Below are 25,930 nucleotides of genomic sequence, written 5' to 3' on the forward strand. Positions count from 1 at the left end.
ATAAGGAAGACTATTTACATTTATTCTTTAGGGTATCGATACCTGTTTTGAACTGAAGATTTATTAGCTTTCTAGTCCTTTGTGCCTACCAGTAGCAAATAGAACTTGAATTTTTAAAGTAGACATGAATTGCAAATGTCTTATTTTTCCTGATATACAGCCTGAATCAGTATTCTCTGATCACTACGATATTCAGCAAGGTGCAGAATGCTGCTTAATGTAATGTAATTATTCGAACAAGCTTATGAGTTTACTAGCACGTTTTTTCCTATACAGGCCTTGGTAGTGACCAGAACAGTGGAGAACCCTTACTGGGTTCAACTTCTTCCAAATGGATCTTTACAGGTTTGCACATATAAGGTCACCTGGTTCATTACGCCACTTGTGAATATATGTAACTTATATGCCCCAAGGCAAAAAAAAAAGATGAGAATATTTTGGGGTCGGGATAGAGAGAAAAATTAACTTTTATTTTAATAAGACAGTTCCTTTAAGCCCATCTATATAGAAAATCTGAAGGAAAACAGGTCTGGCCTCTTTACCCTAAATATGAGCAGGTACATGGATTTCTGAAAGTCTTAAATTCTGTCAAGCAGAATGGATTCAATAAGGAAACCTACCGGTTAGGTGGAGAGCCAGAGACCTTGTTTCTTGGTAAGTAGCTCCTAATTAGGGAGGAAATACAGCAAAGGGGTTGTGGGTATGTTCGCTGCCTGGCTCTGAATTCCACCTTGGCCTTTCCCTGTTAAACAGAAATGAAAATCATACCTTTCTCTTAGGAATGTTGTTAAATTTAAGTGAGATTATAATACACATAAAACACACAGTGCCTTGCATACGATAAGCACCTAATTTTAACTATTATCAGGAAAATGGTATCAGAGCTTTACAGAGGAGGCCTACATAGTCATCGCTGCCTTTTCTATCCTCAAACTGAAGGGGAAGGGAGAGAAAAAGTTTGTAAATGGCATTTTGAGGCCCCTTCCTGAATCTGGTTATTAGTGAGTGATCAACAGTGGCTTAAAAGTTACTAGTTACTAGTCGTGTTCTTGCTTTTAAAATCTTGCTTCTACTTGGGCTTCTCTTCTTTTTTTCATTTACTAGTAGTAGTTATTTCATGCTGTTGATCGATTCACAAATCCTTCTTTTTCATTAAAGTACATCCAGGTCTGAGAACCTATCATTTATCTCTGACATATTAATTATCCACAAGAAGAATTAGTGTTCTCCTTGGGGCTGAGCAACCCTGAGTGGTACTTAACTTCTACTGACGGTCGCTGTTGTGATTTCCAAATAGGCAAAGAAAGATCCAGTAGAATCTGTTCGTCTCTTAACTCAAGAGTACTTTCATCTAGCTGACACTTCAGAATTTGCAGTACCTTTTAAAAATCGTTTGAATTCAGTTGATCCAAAGTTCCTTACATGTAGATTTTCCCCTTAAATTCTAAACTGTTTGTATTTTTAGGGAAATTTAATGCATATATGTCTAATTCATGTAGACAGTGTCCTACAGCAGCGGTTAAAGCCAAGAAAGTTTAAAATCCAGCCTTTACTCTGCCATTTCTTACTGTTAAATGTGAAATGTGTTTTTTTGTTTTTTTTTTTTTTCAAAATTAAGTGGACTTGAACTTCAGAAGGGCCCAGTTCAGTATGAACCATGAAATTTAATGGAGTTTCTAAACATGGCAAGACATACTCTTCCAACTCTGGTCACAATTTCTGATATCACATAACTGGCTGTTTCCTGCCAGTGGAGACCAACAGCCCTGGCTTGAACTGTAACAATAAGTGCGGTGATGGATATGGTACAGTCTGGTTTTTTGAGATTTTCTTTTCTTTTTTAACAAACATCAAATTTAACTATTTTTTATCAACTACAGAGAAGAAGGGCAAGAGACCCTTTGTTCATGGAAATCTTGACAAAGAATTTAGATGGTGTATGTATTAGGGTAATATCAGCCACCATAACAATGAGCCCCAAATTTTAGTAATTTAATGCAGCAACATGAATGAGTCCAATGTGGGTTTTTCTGAGTAGTAAATAGAACTGATCACCAACTAGTTTTCCTTTTGTGACTCTGTCTACTCCTGGGGCTTTGAGGTTTTCTGATCAAGTCATCAGACAGAGATGGGAGAGGATGTGCTTCTGCTGCTTAATAGTCTTGGTCTAGACATATCACTTATGCTCACACTCAGTTGGAAATTATTGGTCACATGGTTCCACCTAGATGCAAGGAAGAGTGGAGGGCAAGAAATATAATCCTTGACTGGTAGTCACCTCCCCGTGACAATGGAAGGAGGAGCATGAATTGTGGTGGATGGTTAGATGTCCCTACCACGGGGGTCATTGGCATTAGTATAGCATCCCCACACTGTAAGGTACACCTGCTTCCTTTCCAAATGCCTTATGCCCCACAGATCCAGCTCAAGAATTCTAGATGACTTGGTAATATGTGGAAATACTATGTGATACTACAAGAATTCCTTCATTTCTCAGTTTGGTCCTTGTCTTAGTTTGAGTTGTCCAGGAAGCAGATTCTGGAGCAAAAAGATTTAAACACAGGCAGTTCATTTGTGAAATGATCCCAGGAAACACTGGCAGCAGTGTGGGAAAGTGAAACAGGGAAGGAAAAGCAACCAAATAAAGGTTTCATTCATTGCCAAGCAAGTTAGCGCTGCTGGGATCTGGAGCTCAACTCCCCTGGGAGACTCAGAGATCCCGTGCAACAAGGCACCTCACAGTTATTCAACTCGAGAGGCGAGGGAGCCGAGGTATTTATACACTTATGCTCATCCATTTTCGCTTGACGGCTGGCATAGTAGAGTAGACTCCAGTGGCCAGAGAAGGACTAAGGGCAAAGGCACTCACGTGCTGTCTGCCGAAAGCCCGGCAGGCACGTACTGTTATGATACTATCCGAAGGGATACCCTGGGTGCGCGCGCGCCTGGTACCGCGAGCATCTGTTCCGGTGTGGGTCAGGCTACGAGAATCCAGCTCACCAGCTGACCCAAGCTGTCTTGTTTCTCTTGTCCAGTGTGGCCGATGAGGAGGTCAAGACAACCACCTCAAACACCCAGGTGGAGGGTGATGACGAGGCCGCGTTCCTGGAGCGCCTGGCTCGGCGGGAGGAAAGACGCCAAAAACGCCTTCAGGAAGCACTGGAACGGCAGAAGGAGTTCGACCCAACCATCACAGACGCAGGCTTGTCGCTACCGAGCAGAAGAACGCAGAACAACACCGCCGAAAACGAAGCTGCGGAGAAGGAAGAAAAAAGTGACCGTCGCCAAGAAAGATACGAGCTAGAGGAGACAGAAATAGTCACAAAGTCCTATCAGAAGAATGACTGGAGGGACACTGAGGAGAAAAAGAAGGAAGAAAAGGAAAAGGAGGAAGAGGAGGAAGAGAAGCCAAAGCAGGGGAGCCCTGAAGAAAATCAGGTAGAGGGGCCGGTAGAAGACAGAACAACAGAAACCGCGGCAATGCCGTTGACAACTGGGCAGACCAGTGCAGAAGAGCCTCAAACAGAGGGGGAGGGGGAGCAGGGGTCAGAAGAGGCCGCCCATCGTGAAAGGAGGGAGAGGGAAGAAAAGGAGAGAGCCGAGGCAGAGAGGGCCAGGCTGGAAGCAGAAGAAAGAGAAAGAATGAAAGCTGAGGAAGAACAAAGGGTAGCGGAGGAGAAAGCAAGACTTGAAGCAGAAGAAAGAGCAGCTGCCCAAGAGAGAGAAAGGAGGGAGGCGGCCGAGAGGGAGAGGGCTAAGGAGGAAGAGAGAAGAGCAGAGGAGGAGAGGCAGCGGGCAAAGGCGGAGGAAGAACAGAAAGCTAAGCTAGAAGAGCAAAAACGCCAGCAGCTAGAAGAGAACAGAAGAGAAATGCAAGAGAAAAAGCAGAAAGGGGAAAAGGTAGACGAGAAAATAGAAGGGAAACGGGTAAATGAAAAGAAAGTACAAGAGGATAAACTTCAGACAGCTGTCCAAAAGAAACAGGTACAGTAAACATTTTGCACCAAACGTGTGATGCCTGTGACTTACGAGAAATGTAATGCACATCAGACTTGGGACCGAGGCACGTTCCTGCAGCCCCGCGTGCTTGCCCGTTTGGCAAGCCGTTCATTTTTTTCGGCCATAGCAATAGGTAAGCACAAAGCAATTGATCGATGGTTAAATATTCAATCAGCCAAATTTACCAGCCAGAGAGAAATGAATTGCTCTGTGCTTGCTAGTTGCAAATACCAGAAAAATGAACTAACCCAAAGATGATAAATGTGGCAGTGCTGCGTTGACTTCTAATTCTGCACCTGCATCTAAATTCATTCCTATTAACAACTTACCTCTCTCCGTAGGTCTACATGAGGCAAGAGGACCGTAACTCCTCCCCACACCCACGTGTTTGGCATTTAATTAAAAATTATATTTTAAAAATTGGGGTGGGAAAGGTGACATAAAGAATCACGGTCAGAAATTTCATCTTGAGAAGGCAAAAATGACCCCCTTGAAATCAGCTGGCAGTGAAGGAGGGAAAGGAGCCAATTTGGAACTTTCATTAAAAATATGTCAAAACCATGATTTGCCATCATGTAGACCTGAACTTCATGTGGACTTGCAGAAAGCCATTCATCTGGGGTGGTATCAGTTTATAACCGACTGGTAATTAAGGGCATACATTTTACTGCTTTTGCCATCTGGATGACGCAAATAAATTCATGTCGCCTGAGAAGGGTGGAAAGGGGGGCGAGGGGAATGTTTGCAAACCATGAAAGATGTTTTTCTGTCTGCAAGCCTGCATTGAAAGCACTGTACCTAACCACCACCTGCATCCCCGCCTACCCCTACCACACACGCACACAAAAGAAAGAAAGAAAAAAGAGATGCTTGCACATTCACCTCTGCAGAGAGAACTCCCCATCACTAAGTCTGCATGGTGCTGAAGTTGTCTTTCACTCCTGCTCATCACACGGGGGCTCGCGACCACAGCTACATTTGAGACAATCAGAAACGAGATGCACCAAACCACACACGAGGTTTGTAAACACGCCTAAGGACCACCAGGTCACGCTAGAGTCCAGGGCGCACACTGGCAGGCACACGAGAAAAAACTTTGGTGGAAAGAAACCACCCCACGTTGCTGTTTAGAATCACTGACACCAGGGGTTATGTGAGCACTGAGTCAGCAAAATCGCAAGGCACGAGCAAAGTGACCTGAGCACCCTCTCACTCTTGTAAGCCAGAAAGGGCTTCTTTTAAACGAGTGACCTTGCCACTCTTGAACATAAAAAGGAAGAAGAAAAGGGGGCCAAAGCACAAGCTAAAAGAGAAAAGTCCCAAGAAGACAAGCCTACCTTCAAAAAAGAGGTAAATATTATTGACAAGTGACCTAATCATGAAGCAACCGAGAGCAGTGTTGCATGACATTTCATGTCTGCTGATCTCAAAACTATAACCTGTGATCCAGTGTTTTTCAAGCTATGGCTTGACTTCATGATTCATTGAATGGTAACATCAACTTCAAACATCTCAAAAGTAATTGAATGTGTCAATGGGCATTTTAAAAAAATGAAATCAAATAGAAGATATCAGAGGACATTCTAAGCAGTATTACATCATGATTTAAATTGTCCTTCTTCCTGCGAGTCATAGAAAGCTTGAAAAACACTGCTCTGATCAGTTTTTCCCACTTTCTCCACCTCTATGTGTATTGTTTTCTCCTTGAACCATCCTGCTTTCATTTCAATTATGGAATATTTCCAACTGGCTTCGATTAATGATTTAACTTTCCAAAGGAAAAACACCCCCCCCCCAAGTCTCAGTTAACACATTTGATGCACTGAAGGTGGTATTTGGTTTTCAAAAGAAAAGTCTGGCAAAATGTTCTGCATTGCATTTCTGAGGCACACACAGGAGCTGGTGCCAGGGTGTTTGACTGTAGGTAAGTAAACGAGTCAGTGGAGCAGAGGCTGCCGCACAGAGGATGTCATTCCCCCCGACAGAATCAAAACGCCACATCAGAAAGCCTGACCTCGCCTTAACCATTGTGTTTATGTTAGCCCCAAGTAATCCTAAAGATCGTGACAGCATCTAGTAAGTTCAAAGTACTTAAACGTGGTAGAAGGAAATTATCGAGGGGAGGAAGATTTGAATTTCTTTGCCCATGGAACTGAGCTGTCACTCTAGAGGGCCAGCTCCAATGGACTCTTGCTGTACCTCTCTGCCCATTGTGGCATCTATCAAGAAACAGAAAAATCCATATTTAGAAAATTACATGAGAGGTGGTTATTTGCTTAAATTCTTTTCTTCATAAGACTCACAGAAAATATAAGAACCCCTAGATCATGTTATATTTATTTGGGTTAAGATGTGTGTACCTTCCTGTTTCTCATAGAACTTGTGGTGGCCTGGGAGTAAAAACTGAATGCATGAACCCGCCCATCTAAAGGAAGGTGGAAGCAGAAATGCTAAGAACTAGGAAGCTGAATTTGGCTCCAATGAGGCAGCTAAGGAAATGGTTGAATATGGTGGGAAGCGCTGTTCTCATTTTCTGGCAGAACGACACCTACAGATTCATCTAAAAACAAAAAAAGTGAAAGTTACTTGAAACTTAAAACAGAAATGGGCCACGTGGGCTCCTCTGTCGAGCTGGTGTTTTGTGGGGAATATCTTCACAGAAGGAAGAGGGCATAAAGTCAGAATTCAGCGATTAAGTCTGTGTGGGGGAGGAGAAGCTAAAGAGCACTGTGTGGATTCTGTATTTAAAATGTAATTCGCTTTACTAAGATGTGATTTGTTTTTAATCACCAGAACATTCTATGTCTGTATGTTGTGCCTGTGAGCAAGAAAGGATTCATGAGTGGCCACCCAAATCATCCCTCTGCCTCTGTCCAGAGAAAACCCCAGTCCAATAATGTCGGCGGTGTAACCATCTCAGACCTGCCCCTTTCTCAGTTTGTCCTACACCCCATTCTAGAGTCCCAAAACTTTTGGCCTCTTTTTTTACACAAGGCCAGATTAGCCACTCAACCCAGGCTCAAAAAAAAAAAAAAAAAAAAAAAATCTGGCATTCCTGCTTTAACAATGCACACGTAAATCACTGGTTGAATGACTAGTTGCATGGTTACTTTATGTAAACAACTTTGAATTCTATTTTACATGATTTAGCCATTTCAAACACCCTCCTCCTTTTTTTTTCTTTTTGTTAAAAAAAAAAAAAAACAAAATAAAAAAATGTCCTTTCAAGGAGAGCTATGTGGGTAAACACAAATATCACATGAGACTTCTTAGAGAAAACATTTCCAGAAGTCACTCCAGTACCTTAGAAAAAACTGTCTTTCTACCCCTGCAGCCCTGCAGTTTTAGCTGTTTGTGGTGACGGATCACAGAACATCACCAGCCTTGAAACGTTAACTTAGCTTTCTTTTTCTCCTCTCCAACTATAAAATGCCTCTTTTTAGTTCTTCACCCCGGAGCTCTTTTCTTTTTTTTTTCTTTTTTTTTTTTTTTTTTTTGTTCTTTTCCTGGCCTCTAACAGAAAACCAGTTTACAGCAGAGTTGTTCATATGATACTGAAATCGATATTCCTGTCATACACCAAAGTTCCCCCAAACATAGGTGTGCATACAAATCCCTGGAATCTTATGAAATGCAGAATCTGACTCGGTAGGTCTGGGATGGAGTCCAAGCTTACTGGTAAGGTCTGTGTATGTCGTTCACAAACCAAATCCTCAGTAGCAAAGACATCCATGTGACAGACATTGGACCCAAAACAGGAATTGAGGCTTCTGAGTCTAACAAAAATGTGCTGGACCTGATTTGAAATACTATAACTTGGATGAATTCTTGTCAGTCTTCTGAAATCAAATAATGCAAAGCACCATTCTACAGAGGCTGACAGCTCAGTCTTCTTGCCTTGATCACTTGACCTTTTGAGTGTCTCTCTGGCACGAGGGCATGTCAGTTGAATTCTCACCTCCACCCGCCTACACCTGTGTGTTATCCCTTTGGATACCCCCAATATCCAGAATTTCATCCAAATGTCACATTTGACCAGAGCCTTTCTTATGCTAATATTATCTGAATGTGAAGCACATTAACTTCAGAGTGCTCAGCTACCTATGAACCCATCCCCAGATTTTCTTCACGGTTACCTTCTGACCTAGAAGATCAAATGCTTTTCCCTCAGAATCTCATGAGTGTAAGTTGAATCTGCAGTTGAATCCAATCCACTATGCTCCTTAAATTTAAAGGCACTATGGAATGAATTTACTTATTTATTTGTTTGTTTATTTATTTATTTCCCAGAAAGAGAAAATAATTTGCAATCCCAAATCATTATTTCACTGGGCATTTTCCTAAGAAAGTCTTCCAAAGAGACTATAAGCACACCACCCTCTATACCTTTGCCAATAAAGGCAGAGCTTGCAAAAGAGGCAGGGGGAGGTATTTTTCTTCTCTTAGACATGTATTGTTTTACAAACCTATTTTATACACATTTTTGGTCAACAAATCAGGTAATGCATTTGGGGAGAATGGAATTATCTCTTGACTCCAAAATAAGAGAAATGAGTTAAAGGGCATTTTGCCCTGCACAGTGCTCCACAAACCATGAGATTTGACTCAAAGTGTGTTTCGTGGGTCCCCTGAAATGGGACACCCTTTAGCTCCCAAATTTGTATCCCCACATACTTCTTAACCAGGATACAAACTTCAGTCCCTGGTATCTAGGGCAATATCCAGCAATGGTAGCTCAAGATGAGAATAGGCATTGCCTATTCCTGCCTGTCAATGACATTGATTTCTTATTGGGTGAGAACAGCCACCAGAGAGCTGCAGTCAAGCTGCAGGACAGGTCAGAGCTTCCCTCTCTTCTCTGTAGCCTCTCACAACAAATCAGGAGCCAAGAGGGAAATGAGAGGGTGAAGGATCAGGAAGGAATCCTCTGATCCAACCTCTCTTATGTATATGGAGCCAACATCCCAGAGAAAATTAGGTGACTTAATTTTAGCTAGTCTGTTGATAGCACTGGAACAAAACTCATTTCCTGACTTCCGGACAGAGCTCTCAGAGAGAGTGGCAGAACAACAGCCTTCTTTTTCAGCATGTCCAAGGGATAGCCTAGGTATATCCCCCTTGGAGAAAGATTTAAGTCTTAACTAATTAGGGCAACATGGCAGTGAATAGTCTATCTGTGGTAATTTAATCACATAACATCCAAAGAAGGCAGTCAGGCAAAGGACTACGCAAGTCTCATCAGTAAACAGAAAAAAAAAAAAAAAGTGCTATGCTTAGTAAAACGTACTTTAGAAATAAGTGTTCAGAGAGTATCTGAGAAATAGCTGGAAAGAGGTGGGTGATCAGGAGGCCATTCTGGACAGCACCTGAAGGCCTAAGTTCTTATGCCTATCCTTCCTCTGTTGCTTGCTCTAGAACGTTAGTGTTTTGTCATTGGTTGTCTTGAAAACAGCAATAATGAACCTCCCCTGTTTTCACACTCATCCTTTAAGAATGGATGAGCTGATACAAGTAATCTAAGCTCTCAGCAAGCTATGTAAATTCATTTTACTTTGAAGTAATGTGTCTCATTTACCGTGAGGAACTTATAACACAAAACTTACAAAAAATTAAAGTGAACACCTGCTGCCCATGTAACACCTTCCGCTGTCTCTCCAACAATCACAAAACCACTTCTGGAGACTAAACTATTACCTGCAATGGAAGTCAAGGTAAACCCTGAAGTTTTTCCTATTCCATTTGAACTGTGGTAGTTTAGATGACTACAGACATGGCCCATGGGTCTCTGAGCCATCCCACTAAAGGTAGGGTAATTTGTCTTCTATCCTCGGGACCCTACTTACTCATTTTATTACAAGGGTGAGCTTCCTCGGCAATCTGCCAACATTGGCTTGGCAGATCTGGCTGACTTGGTAGGTTTCTTCTTTTTTCTTCTTCAACATGTTTGTGTCTTTTTCAAAGGCACACTCTTCATCCAAGAAAAAACCAGTTCAGCCAACCTAGACATTCTCCCATCAATGCCACACTAATGATCACCCTTTTCAATGAGAACTACGAACAACTACTCTTACACAGCATTCCCAGAACATAATTGTTTCCAAACAGCAACACCTCCACTGCTCCTGAAAACAAAACCCTAGTGAAATCAGGGATGATCTAGACTTCCTTAAATTGTGGTCAAGGTCTTTGCGCAGAGGCTGGAGGACCATAGCTCACACTCTAAGAATTTCCTCTGACCCTAGCTGTACCACATCATTCTCCAGTGGTTTGTTTTACTTCTGAGTTTTCTGGCTTCCTAGTAATTCTGGGTCTTATTTGGTGATACCCACCCAAACTAATACGGTTTTTATCACTGTGTTTCTTCCTGATATGTACTGTTGGTTAGATCAAAGATGAGAAGATTAAAAAGGACAAAGAGCCCAAAGAAGTGAAGAGTTTCTTGGATGGAAAGAAGGGATTTACAGAAGTGAAGTCACAGAATGGAGAATTCATGACCCACAAACTGAAACACACCGAGAATACTTTCAGGTAAGAAACAGAGACTACTTAACAATGACTGTGTTCACATGTGAAGAAAAAATAGTAGTCTCCCTATCCTGTGCCTCCAGACAGAAACGTGCTAAACAGACAACATATTTCTGTTGTGAAGTCATTGGCCATTGTCTTAGAGATACTCAGTCAGCAGGTCAGGCTATCAATCACTAACAGAAGACCAGTAGCCATTGCTCAGACAAGGTTTAATCTGCTTTTCCCATTATTTAGCAGGACAGATCATGCTTAGTATCCATGTTTCTGTTCCCTCACTTAATATGCTGTATAAGCTCAGCTTATTAGAAAACATTATGACTGGGGTTAATGTCATTGGTTCTTTCTATGGCCCAGCCAGTTTCTTAAGAGACCCTTGTCAGTACCATTTTCAAGAATGCTTTTTTTTTAAAAAGATTTTAAATAAATGTTGCTTAAAACTGAGGTTGTCCTTTGGCGAAATACTTGGGAAATGTTAGGTTAAACTAAATTAATCAGATCTCTTTACCGCAGGACTCTGAGCACGTTTGATGTTCATTTGTATTGGGAATCTCAAAGAGGGAGGCATAGGGCACAGGACTCACGTTCCATTTAATACCCTTTGGAAAACCCTCTTGCATAACTTCACTTTACCCTTCTTTCCCCCTCCCCCCCATCATGTTGAATACCTGGACAATTGGTTTTAGGACAGACAGACAGGTATGTGCAGGTAAATCCTTACTTCTAGATACATCGAATACTGAGAGCTCCCTGCCAGTTTTGTAGATGGACTTATGTTATAGAAATCTGCCATGGACACCTTGGCTACATGATTCTCTGTGCCCCATTCCTACACCTACACCCCCTCCAACCGCTTGTGCCGAATTCCTACCTCTATTAATGTCACTGGCTTCTGTTCCCAATGTTCTAGAAGAGTCTTGGGTCCCTGAAACATGGATTCCCCTGGGATTGTTCTTTGGCAGCAGTCTTACCTGTAGACCCTGTTTTTCTGAACAATTCAAATAAGAAAGTCCCCAAGCAAGTATTGTGTAAAAGCTGGACATATTCCTCACACCAAGGCCTTTGTAGCATTCAGAAGCGAGCAGAGCTGGTAGGGCTTTGCCCCTCTGAGCAGGCTAAAATGGGGGAATATAACTGCCCCCAAATAACTTTTCTACATACAAATTTGAGCAGAAAGGTAGTCACTTTATCCAAGGGAGAGCCTACAGAAGAATATGTGTGCATAAACAGCCTAAGTAAACTGTGTAGGACTAGGATGTGTAGAACCTATAGATGTTACTTGAGATTGGCAGGAAAGTAGATTTCAGTAGAAAATTAGGAGTTTATTTAAAATTCATAGAAAATCTAGAATCAAGTTGATTCAGGCGAGTAAGCTGAGTCCAAAGCTTGCTGAAGCGTCAGTAGTTGAATATTTCAAAGCCCTATAGAAGAGTGTCAGGTTCGTGCAAAGTATCCCATGAATATTGTCTAACAATATTACTGTCTTATTATTTGATAGTTTAAAATCTGCTTTGTGGGCATGAGTATATTTTTTTAAAGAAAAGTAATGTTTTTTTAAAAATCTGTCAGCAAAGAGAAGCTTGGTTAACAATTAGCAAACTTGCCAACCAGCTTTAGTCAGAGCTCAAATTAATAATTAACACGCCCATTGTGTGGAAATCCAGAGAGCTGGGAATTCAAAGAGAATAGGTGTAGTGTTGAGAATTCTTAAATGGGACTCTGGTCTTAAGTGTTCCATCTTTGGGCAGAAAACAATGACAGAAACGAGGTGCTACCGTATCATGCTTTTTTTGTTCAGCTGCCAACATGGGTTCGTTTTAGTTTCAGTTCAAAGTTGATGCCAGTGGAAGCTTAGATGTCAGGTTTTGCTGTATCTACTTATGAAGTGAGGAGCTTTCTAAGGAAGGAAGTAGGAGCCTCTATTTAGATTAGCCGAGTGCCCACTAGCCTAACTGAAAACAAGCTATGTTCATGGGGAAAGGTTTGATATACATCTAGACCTACACCTAAAGGAACCATGGAGAGGGCGCCTCAGTGACTCAGTCGGTTAAGCGTCGGACTTGAGCTCAGATCATGATCTCTCTGTTTGTGAGTTCAAGCCCATGTCGGGCTCTGTGCTGACAGCTCAGAGCCTGGAGCCTACTTTGGATTCTGTGTCTCCCTCTCTCTGCCCTTCCCTGCTCGTGCTCTGTCTCTCTCTCTCTCTCAAAAATAAATAAACATTAAAAAAAAAATTTATATATATATATATATATATAAAGGAACGAAGGAGAGAGGAGAGAACTTCTGGCAGAAATTTCCATGTTAGTGGCACCCTAGTGCTGAGGGCATGCTGGTACATCCAAGTAGAGGTGATATGGACAAAACTCTTGCTCCTGGTTCGAACATAGCTCATGTTTGATTTAATTACTGCCCCCTTTGATGTTCCTGTTTTCTTGACTAGATTGTTTTCTCTGAAACATGGCATTAACAAAAAAATCTCAACTCAATGAGCAATGTATAGAAATAGCAGATTACACCAAGGTTTTATAGAAAGTTCGAAATGAGCATTTGTTTTGTTTTCTATTTTTAACATGGTAACTAAAGTTTTGTCTAATTATAGGAAAAAAGATCCTCATTATGAAACATTCAGAAAATAGGGGCACCCAAGTGGCTCAGTCGGTTGAGTGTCCGACTTCGGCTCAGGTCATGATCTCACAGTTCGTGAGTTCAAGCCCCGCGTCAGCCTCTGTGCTAACAGCTTAGAGCCTGGAGCCTGCTTCAGATTCTATGTCTCCCTCTCTCTCTGCCCCACCCCCACTCATGCTCTGTCTCTCTCTGTCTTAAAAATAAATAAAACATTAAAAAAAAACTTAGAAACATTCAGAAAATAGAAGTACAAAAATAAGCACCAACCACCAGTAACATTTTTTCCAAATATTTTCTATGTCTATATAGTCAAAATAGACAAATATGTATAGTGTGCATATATAACTCTATGTTTTTCCATTGATTCTTGCAATATACATAAGTTTATCGTAGCTACCTTTTCTGTACCAATGAATATGAGCTTACAATTAATAATGTTAGAGTATTCCACCAGACCAACGTGTCATGATTTATGGAACCAGTCCCTAATGATAGGCATTTTGATTGTCCAAAATGAAGACTGAGCGACACCTAGTGGAATCTGGAGAAGTTTTTAGAGGCTTGTGTTCTGCAGGTCCCAACTCCTGTGCACTAACTAACATGATGAACGCAGAGAGCAAACTCATTTCTGAAGATGGAAAGACCTGGAATTAACTCAGGGGGGAGATTTTCTCTCTAAGTCGCAGACCTAGGAACTTATAAGACCCTGAAAGAGCAACATCAGGTTTTAAGGGACTCTCTAACCTTTGTTTGAGTTCAAAATAAAAGAGTACATCTCTAACTCTCAAGAACCTAGAACAGTATTTTAAAACTTTTTAACCTAAACTCTTAGTCAGAAATAAATTTGACATCATGACCCAATACAAAGCTACGTATATTCTTAAAACCGAAACGAGCATGTCAGGAAATGGTGCTTTCCCTTGCTCTATGCAATACACTTTGATGTTTTTGGTTTTGTTGTGTATTAATTTTAATGCTGATTATAATCTACAATATTGATTTTCCATCCTGCCGCTTGCAAAGGTTGGAAAGGACAGAGTATACTCAGAACTACCTCAGGGTTCAAAAAACAGGAGTTATACACGTAAGATCAGTATTGGCGATTATGTAGTCTTGAACTCATTTTCTGCTTTATTCTTTTTCTTGCTCCATAGCTAGAAACACCGAGCCCTTCTCTACATGGAATAAATTATATCAGACGGTGGTAATTCATCTGTTCCTTAGACAAAGTGTTAGGGATGGGCTCCCTGTGTTCGGAGCTAGTTAAGCATGACCTCACTGCCTGTTAATGACTTAAGTAGCTGGCAAGCTACGTCCTTGTCTCTTATGTAAGGACTCTCTGTAACTAGGCACACTTTTGAGCACAGCACTAAATTCTCCTAAATAAAGTGCTCGGAGGATCCAGCTTACGTGAGTTTTGCATGAAACATGGTTCTCTGATGCAGTTCTTCTGTCACAACCAACATGTTTTGTAGACAATTATCAATGGCATAACTCTATTAGATAGCAAATTTATCAAAGGATCTCAGAGTCAGTAGGGGCTAATGATCTCTCTCCTTTTTATATGATTTGTGGGAAAACACTAGGAATACCAGTCCTGACGTGCATTTTATTGTTTTTAATGTTTATTTTTGAGAAAGAGGTAGGAGTGGGGGAGGGGCAGAGAGAGAGAGAGGGAGAGAGAGAATCCCAAGCAGGTTCCTCCCTGACAGCAGAGAGCCCAATGCAGAGCTCGAACTCAAGACCCGTGAGATCATGACCTGAGCTGAAGTCAGAGGCTTAACCAACTGAGCCACCCAGGCGCCCCCTGTAGTACAATTTTAACATAAGGACACTTGGGATAGTGTTCTGTCTCTGGTCTTTTTTTAATGTTTGTTTATTTATTTATTTATTTATTTAGAGAGAGAGAGAGAGGGAGGGAGAGAGTGCAAGTGGGGGAGGGACAGAGAGAGAGGGGGACAGAGGATCAGAAGCAGGCTCTGAGCTGACAGCAGAGAATCCAATGTGGGGTTCGAACCCACAAACCATAAGTTCATGACCTGAGCCTAAATCAGATGCTTAACCGACCGAGCCACCCAGGTGTCCCGTCAATAGTCTTAACATGTTCCCAGTTCTACAATGAAATCTCTGTGGTTCTCCTTAATCCTAAAAGAAAACTTCAACTGACGTTCAATTTTATTTCTAACTCACAAAAAACGTACCCATTTTCTTGTTGTTTTATATGCTGTGCCATCTGATGAAGCATTGCTTCCACTCGAGCATGGAAGGTAGTTAGGCCTAGACTGCAGAAATTCTAGAGACTTAAATCCCTCACAGACCCTCTGGTCTTCAGGGTAGGAGGTGAAAGGTAGAGGCCAGCACATTGAATTCAGTTGATTTTTTATTTTCTAACAAACCCTATTTAACACCTGATATAATTATAGTACAGTGGAAAAAAAGAGTATACTTGGGAGAGAAACACTAGAATCTGGTCATGGCCCTACCACTTGCTACCGAATATTGGGCAGACTGTTTTTCTGCCCTCACGTATCATTTCCTTACTTGTAAAGTGGGGGTATTAACCTAACCTGCCAACTGCCTGGTTACTGTGGCTATTAAATGAGATAATAAATATGAAAAGGGTCTACACAGCATAAGTAACAACCCTAACGACACGATATCAGAACTAATTTAGTAATGTTAAGTCCTGATTAGGAATAGTCATGGCATGTTAGACCACACAAACTGACGCCGTAGGTAATGCAGTTGTTCAGAGCTTTCTTGGGGGCACCTGTGTCGGAATAGACCTACAAGCCTGTGGTTAGCTCTCAGTCGAGAGGCAAAGGGGAATTCCATCTGCCAGAGATCAGCTGCTAGAGTTGAGTTCAAGACAGAGATGATAAAGCAGCTTTATTTCAGTGCCTCCCCTAGTTCCAGCCGTCTTTTCTTGTCTCCAGGCTAGATCCAGGATTCCAGACAGACCCAAATTAACCAGTTACTTATGGCAGAGGACTACTAGGGTCACACCTAGACTTTTAGAACTCAATCTAATAGGAATGTTTTGTGTTACATACCTCCCTTCCTAGTAACAACTAATTTTTATGATGATACATAAATCAACATTGATTTAATAGTTAATGTCATGGGATTCAAAGAATAGCCCACTGAGGTAAAGAGAACAAATGATATTTGCCCATTTTTTCCATGTTGTATCACGCATCATTAAAAAAATTATTTTTTAACTGTGGTAAAACACGTAACATAAAATTTACGATCTTAACCATTTTTTAAATGTTTTTGTTTATTTTGAGAGATTGGGAGAGAGAGAGAGAGTGTGCAAGTAGGGGCGGGGCAGAGAGGAAGAGAGAGAAAATCCCAAGCAAGCAGGCCCACACATCAGCACAGAGCCTGATGCCCAGCTTGAACTTACAAACTGTGACATCATGACCTGAGCAGAAATCAAGAGTCGATTAACTGACTGAGCCACCCAGGCGCCCCACCATCTTAACCAGTCAGTAGTGTTAAGCACACTCACGGTGTTGTGAAACATCTCCAGAACTTTCTCATCTTGCAGACCTGAAACTCTATACCCACAAATAACTCCCCACCTCCCCTCCCCACAGCCACTGATAAGCACCAATCTACTTTCTGGTTCCCTGAATTGACAACTTTAGATAACTCATAAGTGGAATTATGTAACATTTGTCTTTTGGGGACTGGTTTATTTCGTGTAGTATAATATCCTTAAGGTTCATCCATGTTGTAGCATAGGACAGGATTCCCTTACTTTTTAAGGCTGAATAATAGTACACTGTATGTATGCACCACTTTCTGTTTGTTTTTTCATTTGTTGGTGGACATGTGGGTTGCTCCCCCTCTTGGCTGTTGTGAATAATACTGCTATGAACAAGGGTATGTGAGATCTTTTCAAGATCTTTTGGGTATATACTCAATGGGATTGTTGGACTATATATGGTAGTTTTACTGTTAAGTTTTTAAGGAACCTCCCTACTGTTTTCCGTAGCGGTTGCGTTGTTTTGCCCATTTTCCATTTGCCATTTTCCCACCATCGGCGTCTGTTTGCCCCTTTGTACAACAGGACACCAAGGGTAAGTGGTAGAAAGGGATCAGATTCAGACCTTGAGACTTCAGGCGGACCCCAACCTACCCTTGGGGCGGGTGTGAACATCCACTGTCCAACGACTACCAACTACCGGCAGTGGAGATTTCTTTTGGTCTGGGTGCAAAGCCTGCAGACGACATCCCTGCCGGGAGGCTGCCCAACTGACATTTATCAAACTCCTTTGCGTTTCCGGACAGCCGCCCGGGAGCAGGAGCGAAGGTGAGCGAGGCCAAGGAGGCCGAAGGCACTTCGCAGGTGGAAGCCGGCAAGCGCCTGGAGGAGCTTCGCCGCCGCCGCGGGGAAACTGAGAGCGAGGAGTTCGAGAAGCTCAAACAGAAACAGCAGGAGGCAGCCCTGGAGCTGGAGGAGCTGAAGAAAAAGCGGGAAGAGCGAAGAAAGGTCCTAGAGGAGGAAGAGCAGAGGCGGAAGCAGGAGGAAGCAGAGAGAAAAGTCCGAGAGGAGGTAAGGAGGGCGCAGCTTACCCAAGCCCGCAGTCCGCGTCTGGAGACCCTTGTAGCCCGGGGAATAATGTTTTCGCTGGTGCAGTGCTGCTGCATGGACTCTTACAAATACATTTTAAGAATAATAAACTCACCGTGCATTAGGCACAGTTCTAAACCCTTTACACATAGTAGTCTTTATCCAATTGTAAGAACTTTCTGACGTGAGTAGTCTTATTACCCCATTTTTCAGACGAGGAAAACGAGGCACAGAGTGGTTTTGTCATTTTCCCATGGTCCCATTTACCTTAACCCATTCCCCTCTACTGTCTCTCAATAAAGAACAGCAAGCAGAGGAGGATGAAAAGGTCTGCAGATTCGTTATAAGATCTGAGAGTCACATGATAGTTGTTTTCTGATATTGGCAGGGTTTTTATAGAGAAGATTTTTTTAAGTAGCTTTGCTTTTTTTTTTTTTTAATGGAAGAATAAGGAGACGAAGTGGTCAGAAGCAGGGACAGTATCTGCTTTGTTCATTACTGTAAACCCAGGACCCAACACAGTGCCAGGCATAGAGCAGGAGCCCGGTAATTACGAACAGATGAATATGTTCCGTCTCTTAAGACAGAACTGAAAACAACAGATAAAGTTACAGAAGGCAAATTTTGAAAACTGAAAAAGTGCTTAACCAACTACAGCTTTACAAGGTGCATTCTTTCCTTTCATCCTGAGGTACATCATTATTCCCGTTTTATGGATAAACAAAAGGGAATCAAATTATTTGAGTGACTTGTGTGTTACTTGACTAATAAATGGTAGAATCAGGATTGAGACCTCCATTTTCCAAATAAGCTTAGAGCTTTGCCCTCTAATCTTAGAAGATAGTGACCTTCTGTCGATCCACCTATGCACAAAGACAGCGGATGGCTTTCTGACATGGATCCTTTGCAAAAATTCCCTAACCTGTGTGGAAAGTCTGGGTAAATTATTCCAAGGTCTCTTTCAACTCCAGCTCTCAATGGGTCAGTTGCCTTTGGTTGGGAAGTAATTGGGATGATAGCTCTTTAGAATCAAGCATACCTGGGCTTGTATTTTCTGCCACTTGCAAGCTGGGACCTTGGCAGAGTTCCTGGACTGTGCTAAAACTTCTTTGCCTTATCTGGGAAATAATGTCCAGTTACAGGATTGATGCCATGATCAAACAGATAATTGTGTTCGTGGTGCCTGCTAGTTATAATTATTGTTAACATTGTTATTATTTGTTATTTAGAGGAGCAGAGTGTCAATGAAGGCAGAAGGGAAACACTTACTCTTAGAATTGGTTTGGACCTAGAAGATTATTTGGTCTAACCTCCTGCCAAACAGTGTCTTAGTCAGTGGAACCACAATCACAGATTGTGTGGCCTACGAACAACAGAGATTTATTTCTCACAGTTCTGGAGGTTGGGGAGTTCAAGATCAAGGCGTCAACAATTCTGTGTCTTACCATTTCATAGACCATGGTCTTTCCACTGTATCCTCATTTGGCAGAAAGGGGAAGAGAGCTCTCTAGGGCCTCTCTTAGTGCCATTCACGAAGACTTCATTCTCAGGATCTAAACACCTCCCAAAGGCCCCACCTCCTAAACCGTCACTCTGGGGGTTAGGACGTTAATGTATGAATGGCAGTGGAGGAGGGGGGAACCTCAAACATTCAGCCCATAACACAGAGGATCCTTCTGCCACATCCTCTGACAGACGAACATCCAAACTCTGCTTGGGAACCTACAGTTTAAAAACTACGAAAGACTACACACATCTCTCAGTAAACCGTTCACAGAGGATGTGCAACTGGATTGGAGCTCTGAATGTTTTGCCTGAGAGAGGAGACAGGGGAGAGTATTGCAGACCAGGAATTAAGGCACAGAGGGGCTAGTAGGACACATAGGGTGAACATCTGTGACTGCTTTGGTGCAGTGTCTGTGTATTTCAGGTTTGTCAAACCATCTACAATAATCTACTCCGTGGAGGTGGAGACAACCATAAAATTATCTCTTGTACAGTTTGAACATAATACTCTAGATTTAACATAAACTTTGCCCACCAGCTGTCTCATCCGTCTTCACAACTCTCCTCAGAAGGAGGTGGAAGGGACATATATTTATCTTACATATACAGAAACAGAAGGTCAGTGGTAAATGCCCCGACAGGATGATAATGATAAGGACCAGCTTCACACTGATCCTAGGAATTTTACATGGGCTTTCTCATTTAGCCCTTGCTAAAGCTGTCATTATCCCCATCTTACAGATGAAAAACTGAGGCAGTGAACAGATGAGGAACGTGGCCAAGGTCACACAGTTGGGAAGTGGCCGCGCCAGAGTGTCAGGCAGGTGGACTCACGGGCTCAGGCTTCATCTCTGGCGACCACTCTGGAGAAGGGGGTGGCATGCAGTCCAGAAGCCCACTCTTTCCCCTGCGGCACCAGTGCTCCTTCCCCTACAGCCCTCTTTCCTTCTGGCTGGAAGCTGATATCGATGTCCGTGTTATTTGTTCTCCTGTCTCAGGAAGAGAAGAGGAGGCTAAGGGAAGAGATTGAAAAGCGGAGGGCAGAAGCTGCTGAGAAGCGTCAGAAGATGCCAGAAGACAGCTTATCGGATGACAAGAAGCCATTCAAATGTTTCGCCCCCAAAGGTTCATCTCTCAAGGTATCTTTTTCTCCCAGAAAGATTTCTCATCACACCTCTGTCATAATGTGATGGAAACCTGACCTCAGCCCCTTACTTGGCTCTTCATCATGTGGAGCCTCTGCTTCACTGACCTTTCTGCTCCTTCTTTCAGCCTTTTCACAGCTTACCATTGTTGGCAGCGTGAGGGAGGGAGAGAAGTGAGGTGGAGAAATTGGTGTCTGTTGTTTCTTAGATGCTTTGGTGGGTGTTAAAGTGACATTCAGCGATTATCTCTAGATTTCACTGACCTGTGCCCTCCGGAGGCCTCATTGCTGTGAGCAATTGAAAATGGAAACATTTAAAGTTCACCAAGTGGGCAACTGTATTATAAAGGCTGCTTTTCATTTTTAATTTGTCATTGTTAAAAGTAGGGCAGCTGGAAGGGGTACTGGTCAAATTTGAAAGCCGTTATCACAGGAGGAAATGAAGTGTGCCTTGGATAGGGTCCTTTGCCAGGATGAGTCTGGTCCCATCGCTGCCTTCAAGGAGCACAGCTCCCACTTGCCAGAACTGGGAGAACAGAGAACAACCAGAAGGGAGCCCAGTCAAGGACATGGTGGGAGGGTTGACATGCAGAGCAAAGAGAACAGAAGCAAGAAAGTGCTATCTATTACTTACACTCAATCTGCCATTATTTTCAAATATATGTCTTTTGTTTTGAGAGTTAACATGTACTGAGCAGCTGGCACAGTGAAGATAGTCATTTGTTGAATGAAAAAATGAATGAATGAATCTTCAGAGATTGGAACTTTTAACGCTTTCGCTTCACCTTCATTTTCCATCAACGTAGCAAGGCTACAAAGCATTGACGATGGGCAAAACCAGGAGAGACTCATAGCCAGCCTCCAGCTGGTTAAGTATGTGCATGTGTGTGTCTATAATTGTGTGTGTGAGGTCACCTCATGTGGCCCACTAAAATGTCCAAAAGCCAGTTACTTACATTTTATACCTACTACCTGTTTCACAGGAAAATCAGCATGTTTGATCCCTAAGGAACTTCACCGAGTCTTTTTGATCATCTGGGCCCCAGTCATGCCCTGCCACTTCCCTAATGAACTCCGTGTACTCAAACCCTCTGTTCTCAGGATCTGCTTCAGCGGGGAATCCAAACTAAGCCACTGGGGGATTTTATTGTTTAATATTTGCTATTTATAATGTACCCGATGCATACTAGGTACTATGAGGGAGAGAAGTACAAAGCAAGGCCGCTGCCCCTGTGGCATTAACACAGTCGACTGCTCTGGGGAATCCAAGGATTACTGGGTAACTAAGTGCAGACTACCAGCACAGTGAGATCTTAGAACTGAGCAAAGTCAGTAGAGGGAAGCTTTGTGGAGTAGAGGAGCTTTATTCATGCACACTGAGATTTGGATTTCAGGGGTGCCTGGGTGGCTCAGTGGGTTAAGTGTCTGACTCTTGATTTCGGTTCAGGTCATGATCTCACCGTTTGTGAGTTTGGGCTCTGCATTGACAGCCTGGAGCCTGCTTGGGATTCTGTCTCCCTCTCTCTCTGCCCCTCCTCTGCTTGCTCTCTCTCTCTCTCTCTCTCTCTCAAAAATAAATAAATAAAAAGAAATTTGAATGTCATAAAATTTTTCTATGTCATAAAATATTCTTCTTTTGGATTTTAAAACCATTTAACAATATAAAACTCATTCTTAGCTTGAGTGCCATGTGAAAACCATGGCCTGCATAAGACCCATGGGCACATGGGCCGTAGTTTGCAGATCCCCACTATAGAGGAAAGAACAGAAAGGCAAAACAAAACACACACACACACACACACACACACACACACACACACACACAATCCACTCAGTTCAGGCTATCTCCATGCAATGACCAGAGTTTGTTGTGTTCCAAGTCTGGGTCCTTGTGTTCCTGCTTCATCGATAATCAAAGATCCTTCTATCTTCCTTGAAATCTCACCCAAGCTAAACTTTCCTTGAACAGTCTTGGTGACATGAAGAAAGTAGAGGAACATCTATACTTCTAATTTCTATTCTTCCTATTTGCAGGAGAAACTACAGTCCATCCTCCTTCTTCAAATATCTCCTCTCGACTAAATTCTTCAACTTACTTAATTTCTCTGGTCTTTTCCTCAACCAGACTCCTGGCTTCCCATTTCATAGTCTCCCAGGAGGCCATTCATCTGCCCCCTCCGCTGGAGAAGCATGTGTGAGCAATCAAAGTATTTATGTTAAAAAGAAACAAAACATTTTTAAATTTCTGTATAACAGAGACACGCTTTCAGGAACAGACAATCTATTGCTTTTCTCCATAGTATGTGCCTTGAAGAATTTGCTGTGGCTCTGGTTTTAGAGCTCAATTTCATATGCTACCATTGAATTCCTACCACTGTTGCTACTCTTGGCCCTGCGACTTTTGCAAGTGGTTGTAAGTGAACATTGTAGCATGCCAATGCAAGGGAAAACATTTGCTATCTGACCTCAAAATATTATCAACTCATGTATTTTGTTAAGTTCTCATGACTCCTTCTATTCCTTTGTCTGGGAAACTGAACCTGGTTTCGCACAGTTAAATTTTGTTAGCAGTGAATTATTTTTCTTACATAATCCATGCACAGAACAAATTTTAAGTAAATTAAATATAAAATTGGGTTTTTATTGTTGTTGTTTCCATATTTTGGTGGTGAAAGGGGTGTAGAGGAAGGAGAGAGCCAATTTTAGAAAATGAATAGCATGCTTTTCCCCCGAGTTTCATCAGGACAACACCGCCACCTCTCGGTCTTCAGAAGAACCAACTCCTGTCGTTAAACTACAGAAATTTGTGTAGTGTAAATCCAGTACACATTGTTACATTGTCGAGATTAACCAAGTTAAGGAATTTTCCAATAGGAATGCACCCATAAGTGCATGGTGAGCCCTGACAAAATGTGATAATGAAGTCAAGCTGTATTAAATACCGTAGACACAAAAGGAGATGTTGGCGTCCGAGAATCTCTGTAATTTGAATTAATGGGATAGCCGAGGTCAAAAGCTCATCCCGGAGTCGGAAGGATGCTAGAAGTGCTACAAAGAGCAAGTCTCACCTCTGCTTCCCCTTACTCATGCCTCCGGCCTTCACTATGTGTTTCATTCCTCCATCCCCCCTCCTCTGTGTGTGTTCCCCAAATCTTTGTGCATGGGTTTGCTCCGCAACAAATGTCCTATCCCCTGTACCTCACGCACCCTCACTTCTATAAACTCACTGATAAAACTGTGTCAACTGTAAACTAAAAATCTCAGCTCCGAATCAAACCTACTGAATATCTTCTCCACCAACCCCAGAAACTCACTTCTCCTATGGCCCCAGCATTTTCTTCTTATCTTTACTTGGTACCTATCACTTGAATGTTCAGTATTTCATTCATATGTTCTGTTAGTCTTCCGTACTGACTGTGTTCTCCTTAAAGAAAGGGATACTGTCTCATACATTGTCGAGTGTTCAATTTTATCCAGTGGGTACTCAGTATATAATTTATTGCTTAGTTACTTAGCTGGCAGGCTGGTAGGGTTAAAAGATGGTTAGATGGATGGATGGATAGATGGATGGATGGGTGAGTGGATGGATGAATGGATGGATGAATGATGGATGGATAGAGGATGGATGGATGGGTGGACGGACGGACGGATGGATGGATGGATGGATAATATTAAAAGTGCCAGTGCATTGCACGGTTTCAATGTATTTCACCTATTCAACTGGGAACTTTTTCTCCAGGGGTGCACTTCTAAGTTTATATTAAAATCAGGAAAATAAGATTTAAGACACTTCGCATCCCACAAACTCAGGGCTACTGATAGCACTTTTTTTGCAACAAGTTTTATTTTTAATGAGTTTGCTTTTATCATTATAAGAAATCATTAGAAATGATGAGACTCCCCCCCCCCACTAACCTCTATAAAAATGTTACTCAACTGATATTAGAAGTGAAGCATGTTTTCCAAAAAGCCTAAGGGTGTTTATTAATAGTCCATAAGTCCCAGGACAGTCCAGGCCAGAAAGAGCCACTAACATCTCAGAAGACTCTAAGGCACACTCAACCACTCCAGTCTAGGGTAACTGAAGTCTAGCAGATTCCTTGGCTGTCCTGCACAGGACAGAAAATGGATTCCTTCAGCACATGTGTGCTTTGGCATAGGCAGTCATATACAAAGGTTTTACCATGTGCTGACTTTGATAGGTGGTAAATGACAGAGGATATTGCTACCCTGGAGTTGGGTATCATAAGGAGTCAACAGATAATTGCTGACTTACATAGAACATCTGATTTGATGATATAGTTTCAGTAAACCAAAATGTTTGACTTAGTGGCTTTAGTTTTAGCAAAAAGGAATTTCCTAGCTTTAAAGAAAAAAAGGAATTTGTTAAAGACCACCAAACTTACCATTTCATCAGTTTTTCCAGGCTTATTTCCATAATTCCCACTTGGGCTAACAGGGTTTCATGAGAGGCCTCAGCCCTGAGGAGCCGTGCCCCAGTCTCAATCCAGCCCCTTCCCCATCTTCTATATTCAAGACAAATTGGGCTCAGCAGTAGGCTGGACAGCTGTCAAGTTAAGAAACCAGGCTAAGCAGTAAGTGAATAGTTCGGAGTTCCTAGTTACCTTTCTTATTTGATCCTATTACACACGTAATATGTGTTAAAACATGGTGGGAGAATTTTGCTCATCAAATAACATGGTATATCTGTACTTATAAGTACATCCTAAAGGGTAACAGCAAGTGCTTTTGAAAGAAAAAAAAAGTTTTTGTCTTGAAACGCAATTACTTTGCCACTAATTTACATTGTTTCAGAGGCTTTGTTATTCCATTTCTGTCTGGTCTTTAATTTACCTCCAGAACTTTGTATTTCTCCACACTTTCTCTATCACCTGCCCAGTCCTATGTTTGTCCCCTCCAAATCTCACCTCAAATACCTCCTAAGTACTTTACCATGGAGCAGAGTTGCTGGGCACAGAATCCTATTACCCCTGCACACTCTCTGAAGCTTTTACTCGCCCAGTGGCATGGGCCGAGAAACATCGTTTATAAGCTGCAGATATTAACTAGGGTTTGTTTGTTTGTTTGTTTTTCAATTCCTAGATAGAAGAGCGAGCAGAATTTTTGAATAAGTCTGTGCAGAAAAGGTAAATGTGATTAATTGTTCAATGAGAATCATCAGCTGTTCTATATGTAAGGAAAGATTCTCTCTCGTATTTTTATGCATGTGTGTGTGTGTTTATTCACTTAGCAGTGGTGTCAAATCGACTCACCAAGCAGCAGTTGTGTCTAAGATTGACAGCAGACTGGAGCAGTATACCAGCGCAATTGAGGTGAGAGACTGTCTCAGTGCCACGGTCATGGGCAGACAGAAATAGATTCTGCTGATAGATGACCGTAGAAGCTTAGGACGGTAATCACAGCCAATAACCACATTACTATGTTAGAATATTAGTGGTGCTCTATTGTACTTTGAACTAGCTATACAGAAGAACAGTAATAGAGATAAATCGTAAATAAATTGTTGTTTTCTACTTTCAGCCAGA

General features: G+C 42.1%; 1 protein-coding gene across 7 annotated transcripts in view; it reads left to right on the forward strand.

Moving 5' to 3' along the window:
- The window catches only part of CALD1 (caldesmon 1), a 187,964-nt gene that overhangs the window by 148,898 nt on the left and 13,136 nt on the right, over window positions 1-25,930 (forward strand). For 4 of the 7 annotated variants that reach the window (XM_015534907.2, XM_015534906.2, XM_015534908.2 and 1 more), the window contains 7 exons: window positions 3,036-3,984; window positions 5,275-5,349; window positions 10,385-10,527; window positions 17,452-17,716; window positions 20,239-20,379; window positions 25,488-25,531; window positions 25,636-25,717. In XM_015534907.2, coding sequence (XP_015390393.2) covers window positions 3,036-3,984; window positions 5,275-5,349; window positions 10,385-10,527; window positions 17,452-17,716; window positions 20,239-20,379; window positions 25,488-25,531; window positions 25,636-25,717 — 1,699 coding nt within the window. The remainder of the gene's footprint in view (window positions 1-3,035; window positions 3,985-5,274; window positions 5,350-10,384; window positions 10,528-17,451; window positions 17,717-20,238; window positions 20,380-25,487; window positions 25,532-25,635; window positions 25,718-25,930) is intronic. The other 3 variants (XM_015534909.2, XM_015534912.2, XM_015534913.2) reach the window with 3 other exon arrangements.

Source organism: Panthera tigris, chromosome A2 (assembly GCF_018350195.1).
Source record: "Panthera tigris isolate Pti1 chromosome A2, P.tigris_Pti1_mat1.1, whole genome shotgun sequence".
NCBI classification, from domain to species: Eukaryota; Metazoa; Chordata; class Mammalia; order Carnivora; family Felidae; genus Panthera; species Panthera tigris.